The sequence below is a fragment of the Salmo salar genome, chromosome ssa08, assembly GCF_905237065.1.
Source record: "Salmo salar chromosome ssa08, Ssal_v3.1, whole genome shotgun sequence".
In the NCBI taxonomy this organism is placed as follows: Eukaryota; Metazoa; Chordata; class Actinopteri; order Salmoniformes; family Salmonidae; genus Salmo; species Salmo salar.
This window is the reverse complement of record NC_059449.1, coordinates 26225552-26235551: the sequence shown is the minus strand read 5'-3', so window position 1 is coordinate 26235551 and position 10000 is coordinate 26225552. Positions and strand designations below refer to the sequence as shown.

Sequence of the window (10000 nt, the reverse complement as noted above, 5' to 3'; positions counted from 1 at the left end):
TCTCGCTAGCTCTCTCTCTTTCGCGCTAGCTCTCGCTAGCTCTCTCTTTTCGCGCTAGCTCTCTCTTTCGCGCTAGCTCTCTCTCTTTCGCTAGCTCTCTCTTTCGCGCTAGCTCTCTCTCTTTCGCGCTAGCTCTCTCTCTCTCTCTCTCGCTAGCTCTCTCTCTCGCTAGCTCTCTCTGGCTAGCTCTCTCTCTCTTGCTAGCGCTCTCTGGCTAGCTCTCTCTCTCTTGCTAGCGCTCTCTCTCGCTAGCTCTCTTTTGCTAGCTCTCTCTCTCTCTCGCTAGCGCTCTCTCTTTCTCTCTCTCTCTCTCGCTAGCACTCTCTCTCTTTCTCCCTCTCTCTCTCGCTAGCGCTAGCTCTCTCGCTAGCGCTAGCTCTCACACTTTGACCAGAGAGTACAGTATAGTGTCCAGCCAGCCTGACCTGGGGAACTAGTGGAGATATGAGGAGAAGTGTGTGTGTGTGTGTGTGTGTGTGTGTGTGTGTGTGTACACCCTAACCATAGATTGCTCACTACACTGTGACTGTCAAGTCAACTCCTCCATAGTAATCAGTTGCCAGTGAGGGACCATTCTAATCCTTAAACTCACAGTGACCGTGTGTTTAGACACACACACGTTATGTTCTCCTGTCCTGTGTGTGTGTCTCTTCAGAAGACTCCTGCGTAAGAGCTAGCCTTGGCTGACGGGGGGCAGAGTGTGTATCGGGGCGAGGTGACCTCGTCCGATCTCCTTCGGGAGCTGAGACTGTGGATAGGAGCTACCCAGCAGTACTTGGGAGTGGGACTTTCTTATCGTGTTTGGAACAGTGTAGTATTTGACTGCGTCAGGGCGGTGTTTGAAGATAACAGTATTAAGTCCCAAATGGCACCCGATTCCCTATTTTAGCGCACTACTTTTGAATAGGGTATACTATATAGGGAATATATTGCCATTTGGGACACAACTAGATACAACACTTTGTTAACTTTGCTAGTCTCTCAAAGTCAACCTCCCTGCTCAAATGGTGAGGTAGTCTGAACACACACACACACACACACACACAACCACACACACACACACACACACACACACACACACACACAGAGTCATGCGTCAGCTTGGGAAAAGCATGCTAGATCATTCAGATTGAACACAAGGCCCAGTCTAAGTCGGAAAACTGCATTGGAAGTGTGTGTGTGTGTGTGTGTGTGTGTGTGTGTGTGTGTGTGTGTGTGTGTGTGTGTGTGTGTGTGTGTGTGTGTGCCCCCTTCCCAATAATTCCCCCAGTCCCCGTGGTCGGTCCTGTTTTGTGAGAGTGTATTCCACCAGATGGGAATCCTCCGTGTGGCAGGAACATCCTCCTTCTAAATAACACTGACCTGCCTGTCAATGACCTCCATAGGGCAAGAGAGAGAGGACCTAAAGGAGAGGAGAGAGGGAGGGGGAGAGAGAGGACCTAAAGGAGAGAGAGGGAGAGGGGGAGAGAGAGGACCTAAAGGAGAGGAGAGGGAGGGGGGGAGAGAGAGGACCTAAAGGAGAGGAGAGGGAGGGGGGAGAGAGAGGACCTAAAGGAGAGGAGAGGAGGGGGGAGAGAGAGGACCTAAAGGAGAGGAGAGAGGACCTAAAGGAGAGGAGAGAGAGGGAGGGGGAGAGAGAGGACCTAAAGGAGAGAGAGAGGACCTAAAGGAGAGGGAGAGAGAGGGAGGGGGGAGAGAGAGGACCTAAAGGAGAGGAGAGGAGAGGGAGGGGGGAGAGAGAGGACCTAAAGGAGAGGAGAGCGAGAGAGGGGGGGAGAGAGAGGACCTAAAGGAGAGGAGAGGGAGGGGGGGAGAGAGGACCTAAAGGAGAGGAGAGCGAGAGAGGGGGGAGAGAGAGGACCTAAAGGAGAGGAGAGGGAGGGGGGAGAGAGGACCTAAAGGAGAGGAGAGGGAGGGGGAGAGAGAGGACCTAAAGGAGAGGAGAGGAGAGGAGAGGGAGGGGGGAGAGAGAGGACCTAAAGGAGAGGCGAGGGAGGGGGATACTGTCTCTGATACTGTGTGTGTCTCTGATACTGTGTGTGTCTCTGATACTGTGTGTATATTAAGGAGGTCTGGTTTTGGCTAATGGATTGTTATGAGGGACAACACACACACACACACACACACACACACACACACACACACACACACACAATAGGGTCCTGTAACACATCGGGACCCTATTGGAGCATGGTGTATGTGTTGCTATAGAGACACAATTGATTCATTGTCTGTGTTTCCGTGTAACGTGTGTTCTGTGTCTGTGTAGATGTTTGTGTAGATGTGTGTAACGTGCGTTCTGTGTCTGTGTAGATGTTTGTGTAGAGTGTGTAACGTGCGTTCTGTGTCTGTGTAGATGTTTGTGTAGATGTGTAACGTGCGTTCTGTGTCTGTGTAGATGTTTGTGTGTAATTTACAGTGAGCGTGTGATCTGTTTTCCCTTTGGACGTCATTACAATGCATGTTGGGTCTTCCTGTAGTTGTGAAATCATGAAATCACGCTCTCTTCTCTCTCCCTCTCTCTCTCCCTCCTCTCTCTCTCTCTCCCTCCCCCTCTCTCCCTCCCTCCCTCCCTCTCTCCCTCTCTCGCTCTCTCCCTCCCTCTCTCCCTCCCTCCAGGTTAATCTAGCCTATGCGTATGAGACTAAGGATGCTCTGTGTTTAGTACTGACCATAATGAATGGAGGAGACCTGAAGTTTCACATCTATAATATGGGGAACTCTGGCTTTGATGAGCAGAGGGCCATCTTCTACGCTGCAGAGATCTGTTCTGGGCTGGAAGACCTGCACCGTGAGAGGATCGTCTATCGGTCAGTAATCAATCATTCAACAAATCAATCAACTTTACATTTTACATGTGCATTAAGAGTCACTTCCACAATATATTACAGCAGGGCTGGCCAACTCTGTTCCTGGAGAGATACCCTCCTGTAGGTTTACACTCCAACTCTGTTCCTGGAGAGATACCCTCCTGTAGGTTTTAACTCCAACCCTGTTCCTGGAGAGAAACCCTCCTGTAGGTTTTAACTCCAACCCTGTTCCTGGAGAGAAACCCTCCTGTAGGTTTTAACTCCAACCCTGTTCCTGGAGAGATACCCTCCTGTAGGTTTTAACTCCAACCCTGTTCCTGGAGAGCTACCCTCCTGTAGGTTTTAACTCCAACTCTGTTCCTGGAGAGATACCCTCCTGTAGGTTTACACTCCAACTCTGTTCCTGGAGAGATACCCTCCTGTAGGTTTACACTCCAACCCTGTTCCTGGAGAGATACCCTCCTGTAGGTTTTAACTCCAACCCTGTTCCTGGAGAGATACCCTCCTGTAGGTTTACACTCCAACCCTGTTCCTGGAGAGATACCCTCCTGTAGGTTTAAACTCCAACCCTGTTCCTGGAGAGATGCCTGCACTGCTTTCAGTAAACACACAAGACAAGTATATACTTCAAGGTGCACACTGTGCTGAGGCTGCTGATAAATGCACACTGCTAAGTGCACTATCCTGTTTCAAATCCATTTCCAAAGATATTAAGATGACATAAACAGTATCTGGGGGGGTGTGTGTGTGTGTGTGTGTGTGTGTGTGTGTGTGTGTGTGTGTGTGTGTGTGTGTGTGTGTGTGTGTGTGTGTGTGTGTGTGTGTGTGTGTGTGTGTGTGTGTGTGTGTGTGTTGCAGACTTAAGACACACACACACAGCCCTTTATGCAAACAACACACCAATAGGAGGCCACCAGTGCAGACAGGTCAAGGGTCATGGACTGTTCTGGAAGATTCCTTTCTTCTAAATTAGTAGTATCAACTAAATCATAGTCTTTATATGGTTAGCTGATTTAGATGGTTAGCTGATGGTTAGCTGATGGTTAACAGATTTAGATGGTTAGCTGACTTTGATGGTTAGCTGATGGTTAGATGGTTAGCTGATTTAGATGGTTAGCTGACTTAGATGGTTAGCTGATTTAGGTGGTTAGCTGATTTAGATGGTTAGCTGATTAGATGTTTAGATGGTTAGCTGATGGTTAGATGGTTAGCTGTTTAGATGGTTAGCTGATGGTTAGATGGTTAGCTGATGGTTAGATGGTTAGCTGATTAGATGGTTAGCTGGTAAAATGGTTAGCTGATTAGATGTTTAGCTGATTTAGATGGTTAGCTGTGTTAGTGCTGTGCAGGAACAAAAGCATGCGTGCCCAGAACTGGTGTTGGATAAATAACTCTAACTTTGTGTATGTTTTTTCTTCTCAGGGACTTAAAACCTGAAAACATTCTTCTAGACGACCGTGGTAAGCTTGAACCACGTCTTGTCACTGACTTAGCTAATTACAAGCCTTGGTACTAGCAACATAAACTAGCTAGCTACAAGCCTTGGTACTAGCAACATAAACTAGCTAGCTATAAGCCTTGGTATTAGCAACATAAACTAGATAGCTATAAACCTTGGTACTAGCAACATAAACTAGCTAGCTATAAGCCTTGGTACTAGCAACATAAACTAGCTAGCTACAAGCCTTGGTACTAGCAACATAAACTAGCTAGCTACAAGCCTTGGTACTAGCAACATAAACTAGCTAGCTACAAGCCTTGGTACTAGCAACATAAACTAGCTAGCTACAAGCCTTGGTACTAGCAACATAAACTAGCTAGCTATAAGCCTTGGTACTAGCAACATAAACTAGCTAGCTACAAGCCTTGGTACTAGCAACATAAACTAGCTAGCTATAAGCCTTGGTACTAGCAACATAAACTAGCTAGCTACAAGCCTTGGTACTAGCAACCTAAACTAGCTAGCTACAAGCCTTGGTACTAGCAACATAAACTAGCTAGCTACAAGCCTTGGTACTAGCAACATAAACTAGCTAGCTATAAGCCTTGGTACTAGCAACATAAACTAGATAGCTACAAGCCTTGGTACTAGCAACATAAACTAGCTAGCTACACTGTTATTCCCCATACCCATAGTGATATTCATAAACATGTTATTACACTTTTATTCATGTTCATAAACATGTTATTCATGTCCTCTCCAGGACACATCCGTATCTCTGACCTGGGACTAGCTGTCCAGATTCCCGACTCAGAGACGATACGAGGGAGAGTGGGCACCGTAGGATACATGGGTACATCCTACCTCTCTCTTCCTATCTCCTTGATTCCTCCTCTTCATCTCTCTCTCTCTACATACATGGGTACATCCTACCTCTCTTCTCATCCCCCTCTCCATCTCTTTTTAACCCTGTCCCTCTCTCTCCTAGACCTGGAGGTGTCTAGACATAATCTATCCCCTCTCTCTCTCTCTCTCTCTCTCTCTCTCTCTCTCTCTCTCTCTCTCTCTCTCTCCGTCAGCCCCAGAGGTGATCCAGAATGAGGCCTACTCCTTCAGTCCTGACTGGTGGGGTCTGGGCTGTCTGGTGTTTGAGATGATCCAGGGTCAGTCACCCTTCCGCCGGCGTAAAGAACGAGTGAAGAGAGAAGAGGTGGACAGACGAGTGCGAGAAGACCCCGAGGAATACTCTGACAAGTTCTCTGAGGAGGCCAAGGATATCTGCAGACAGGTGGGAGAGAGGGAGTGATGGATGGCGTGTTTAAAGAACACACACACACACACAGTTAGTTATTCCTCTGCCGGGGTTAGGGTTAAAGTGAGGTCACACGGGGTGTGTGTGTGTGTGTGTGTGTGTGTGTGTTCTGTGAGCAGGTGTGTGTGTGGTCAACATCCCTTCTCTACAGTGTTATCCATGGTGGTTGAGCAGCGGTCATGTTTCAGACCGGTCCACCAGAGTTAATATTTGCTTCATCCATGAATGAGCATTTGGAGCACTAGTGTGAACCCTGTCTGTGTGGTTGTCCACAAATACAATATCTTCTTCATCTTCCTCTTCTTTCTTCTCTTCTCTTCTTCTTTCTTCTTCTCTCTTCTTCTTTCTCTTCTTCCTCTTCTTTCTTCATCTTCTTCTTCTCTTCTTTTTCTCTTTTTCTCTTCTTCTTTCTCTCCTTCTTCCTCTTCTTTCTTCTTCTCTCTTCTTCTTTCTCTCCTTTCTCTCTTCTTCTTTCTCTCTTCTCTTCTTTTTCTCTTCTTCTCTCCTTCTTCCTCTTCTTTCTTCTTCTTCTCTCCTTCTTTCTCTTCTTTCTCTCTTCTTCTTCTTTCTCTTCTTCTTTCTTCTCTGCATTGGACTCTCTACTGGGAGAGAGGAGGGGATGAGGGAGGTAAAGGAGAGAGGGTGAAGGACCGTTACTGTTCCAGTCAGAGACACAGGCCTTTGGGGGGATTCCTCTGTTCCAGTGAGAGACACAGGCCTCTGGGGGGATTCCTCTGTTCCAGTCAGAGACACAGGCCTTTGGGGGGATTCCTCTGTTCCAGTGAGAGACACAGGCCTCTGGGGGGATTCCTCTGTTCCAGTCAGAGACACAGGCCTCTGGGGGGGATTCCTCTGTTCCAGTGAGAGACACAGGCCTCTGGGGGGATTCCTCTGTTCCAGTCAGAGACACAGGCCTCTGGGGGGATTCCTCTGTTCCAGTCAGAGACACAGGCCTCTGGGGGGATTCCTCTGTTCCAGTCAGAGACACAGGCCTCTGGGGGGGATTCCTCTGTTCCAGTCAGAGACACAGGCCTCTGGGGGGGGATTCCTCTGTTCCAGTGAGAGACACAGGCCTCTGGGGGATTCCTCTGTTCCAGTGAGAGACACAGGCCTCTGGGGGATTCCTCTGTTCCAGTGAGAGACACAGGCCTCTGGGGGATTCCTCTGTTCCAGTCAGAGACACAGGCCTCTGGGGGATTCCTCTGTTCCAGTGAGAGACACAGGCCTCTGGGGGGATTCCTCTGTTCCAGTGAGAGACACAGGCCTCTGGGGGGATTCCTCTGTTCCAGTGAGAGACACAGGCCTCTGGGGGGATTCCTCTGTTCCAGTCAGAGACACAGGCCTCTGGGGGGATTCCTCTGTTCCAGTGAGAGACACAGGCCTTTGGGGGGATTCCTCTGTTCCAGTCAGAGACACAGGCCTCTGGGGGGGATTCCTCTGTTCCAGTCAGAGACACAGGCCTCTGGGGGGATTCCTCTGTTCCAGTCAGAGACACAGGCCTCTGGGGGGGATTCCTCTGTTCCAGTCAGAGACACAGGCCTCTGGGGGGATTCCTCTGTTCCAGTCAGAGACACAGGCCTCTGGGGGGATTCCTCTGTTCCAGTCAGAGACACAGGCCTCTGGGGGGATTCCTCTGTTCCAGTCAGAGACACAGGCCTCTGGGGGGATTCCTCTGTTCCAGTGAGAGACACAGGCCTCTGGGGGGATTCCTCTGTTCCAGTGAGAGACACAGGCCTTTGGGGGGATTCCTCTGTTCCAGTGAGAGACACAGGCCTCTGGGGGGATTCCTCTGTTCCAGTCAGAGACACAGGCCTCTGGGGGGGATTCCTCTGTTCCAGTCAGAGACACAGGCCTCTGGGGGGATTCCTCTGTTCCAGTCAGAGACACAGGCCTCTGGGGGATTCCTCTGTTCCATCCATATGGAAGGGATGATGCTGTTTGTATGTGGCTGCTATGGAAGGGATGATGCTGTTTGTATGTGGTTGCTATGGAAGGGATGATGCTGTTTGTATGTGGCTGCTATGGAAGGGATGATGCTGTTTGTATGTGGTTGCAATGGAAGGGATGATGCTGTTTGTATGTGGTTGCTATGGAAGGGATGATGCTGTTTGTATGTGGTTGCTATGGAAGGGATGATGCTGTTTGTATGTGGTTGCTATGGAAGGGATGATGCTGTTTGTATGTGGCTGCTATGGAAGGGATGATGCTGTTTGTATGTGGTTGCTATGGAAGGGATCATGCTGTTTGTATGTGGCTGCTATGGAAGGGATGATGCTGTTTGTATGTGGTTGCTATGGAAGAGATGATGCTGTTTGTATGTGGCTGCTATGGAAGTGAACTGTGTTTGCGTGTGATCAGGGGTGTATTCATTCAACAAATTCGCTTGAAAAATGTTTATTAAATGGAAGCAAACGGGGATTAACATAACTGAATTTATCCAATAGACACTAGCTCACCATTCACATTACATGGGGGAGATTTAAACAATGCTCTAGAACTGAATGTGTAGAATCGGAACAATATTACACATGGGGGAGATTTAAACAATGCTCTAGAACTGAATGTGTAGAATCGGAACAATATTACACATGGGGGAGATTTAAACAATGCTCTAGAACTGAATGTGTAGAATCAGAACAATATTACACATGGGGGAGATTTAAACAATGCTCTAGAACTGAATGTGTAGAATCGGAACAATATTACACATGGGGGAGATTTAAACAATGCTCTAGAACTGAATGTGTAGAATCGGAACAATATTACACATGGGGGATATTTAAACAATGCTCTAGAACTGAATGTGTAGAATCGGAACAATATTACACATGGGGGATATTTAAACAATGCTCTAGAACTGAATGTGTAGAATCGGAACAATATTACACATGGGGGATATTTAAACAATGCTCTAGAACTGAATGTGTAGAATCGGAACAATATTACACATGGGGGATATTTAAACAATGCTCTAGAACTGAATGTGTAGAATCGGAACAATATTACACATGGGGGATATTTAAACAATGCTCTAGAACTGAATGTGTAGAATCGGAACAATATTACACATGGGGGGATATTTAAACAATGCTCTAGAACTGAATGTGTAGAATCGGAACAATATTACACATGGGGGAGATTTAAACAATGCTCTAGAACTGAATGTGTAGAATCGGAACAATATTACACATGGGGGAGATTTAAACAATGCTCTAGAACTGAATGTGTAGAATCAGAACAATATTACACATGGGGGAGATTTAAACAATGCTCTAGAACTGAATGTGTAGAATCAGAACAATATTACACATGGGGGAGATTTAAACAATGCTCTAGAACTGAATGTGTAGAATCAGAACAATATTACACATGGGGGAGATTTAAACAATGCTCTAGAACTGAATGTGTAGAATCAGAACAATATTACACATGGGGGAGATTTAAACAATGCTCTAGAACTGAATGTGTAGAATCAGAACAATATTACACATGGGGGAGATTTAAACAATGCTCTAGAACTGAATGTGTAGAATCGGAACAATATTACACATGGGGGGATATTTAAACAATGCTCTAGAACTGAATGTGTAGAATCAGAACAATATTACACATGGGGGAGATTTAAACAATGCTCTAGAACTGAATGTGTAGAATCAGAACAATATTACACATTCTAAAAGTTGTCTCAACTCTTTTAAGTACCGGACTCTGCCTCACACAACTCTTCTAGAACCCTGTGTCACTTCCTCTTCCTCAGCTGCTGGCTAAAGACCCCAAAGCTCGTCTGGGTTGCCAGGGGCGAGGCGGTGTGGAGGTGAAAGCTCACATCATCTTCAAGAACATCAACTTCAAACGCCTCGAGGCAGGAATTCTGGAACCCCCCTTCAGTCCTGATGTAAGAACACACACACACACACACACACACACACTGGACCTCCCCTTCAGCCTGGATGTAAGGACACACACAGTGGTGTAAAGTACTTAAGTAAAAATACTTTAAAGTACTACATAAGTAGTTTTTGGGGGTATCTGTACTTTTACTTTACTATTTATATTGTCGACAACTTTTGCTTCACTACATTCATAAAGAAAATACTGTACTTTTTACTCCTTACATTTTCCGTGACACCCAAAAGTACTTGTTATATTTGGAATGCTTAGCAGAACAGGAACATGGTCCAATTCACACACTAAACATTTCTACTGCCTCTGATCTGGAGGACACACTAAACATCTCTACTGCCTCTGATCTGGAGGACACACTAAACATCTCTACTGCCTCTGATCTGGAGGACTCACTAAACATCTCTACTGCCTCTGATCTGGAGGTCACACTAAACATCTCTACTGCCTCTGATCTGGAGGACACACTAAACATCTCTACTGCCTCTGATCTGGAGGACACACTAAACATCTCTACTGCCTCTGATCTGGAGG

General features: G+C 46.9%; 1 protein-coding gene across 2 annotated transcripts in view; it reads left to right on the top strand.

The window, feature by feature from the left end:
• The window catches only part of LOC106595393 (G protein-coupled receptor kinase 6), an 89641-nt gene that overhangs the window by 74638 nt on the left and 5003 nt on the right, over positions 1 to 10000 (top strand). For both annotated transcript variants that reach the window (XM_045723079.1, XM_045723077.1), the window contains exons 9-13: positions 2620 to 2810; positions 4233 to 4270; positions 5015 to 5104; positions 5331 to 5539; positions 9321 to 9458. In XM_045723079.1, the coding sequence (XP_045579035.1) occupies positions 2620 to 2810; positions 4233 to 4270; positions 5015 to 5104; positions 5331 to 5539; positions 9321 to 9458 (666 nt within the window). The remainder of the gene's footprint in view (positions 1 to 2619; positions 2811 to 4232; positions 4271 to 5014; positions 5105 to 5330; positions 5540 to 9320; positions 9459 to 10000) is intronic.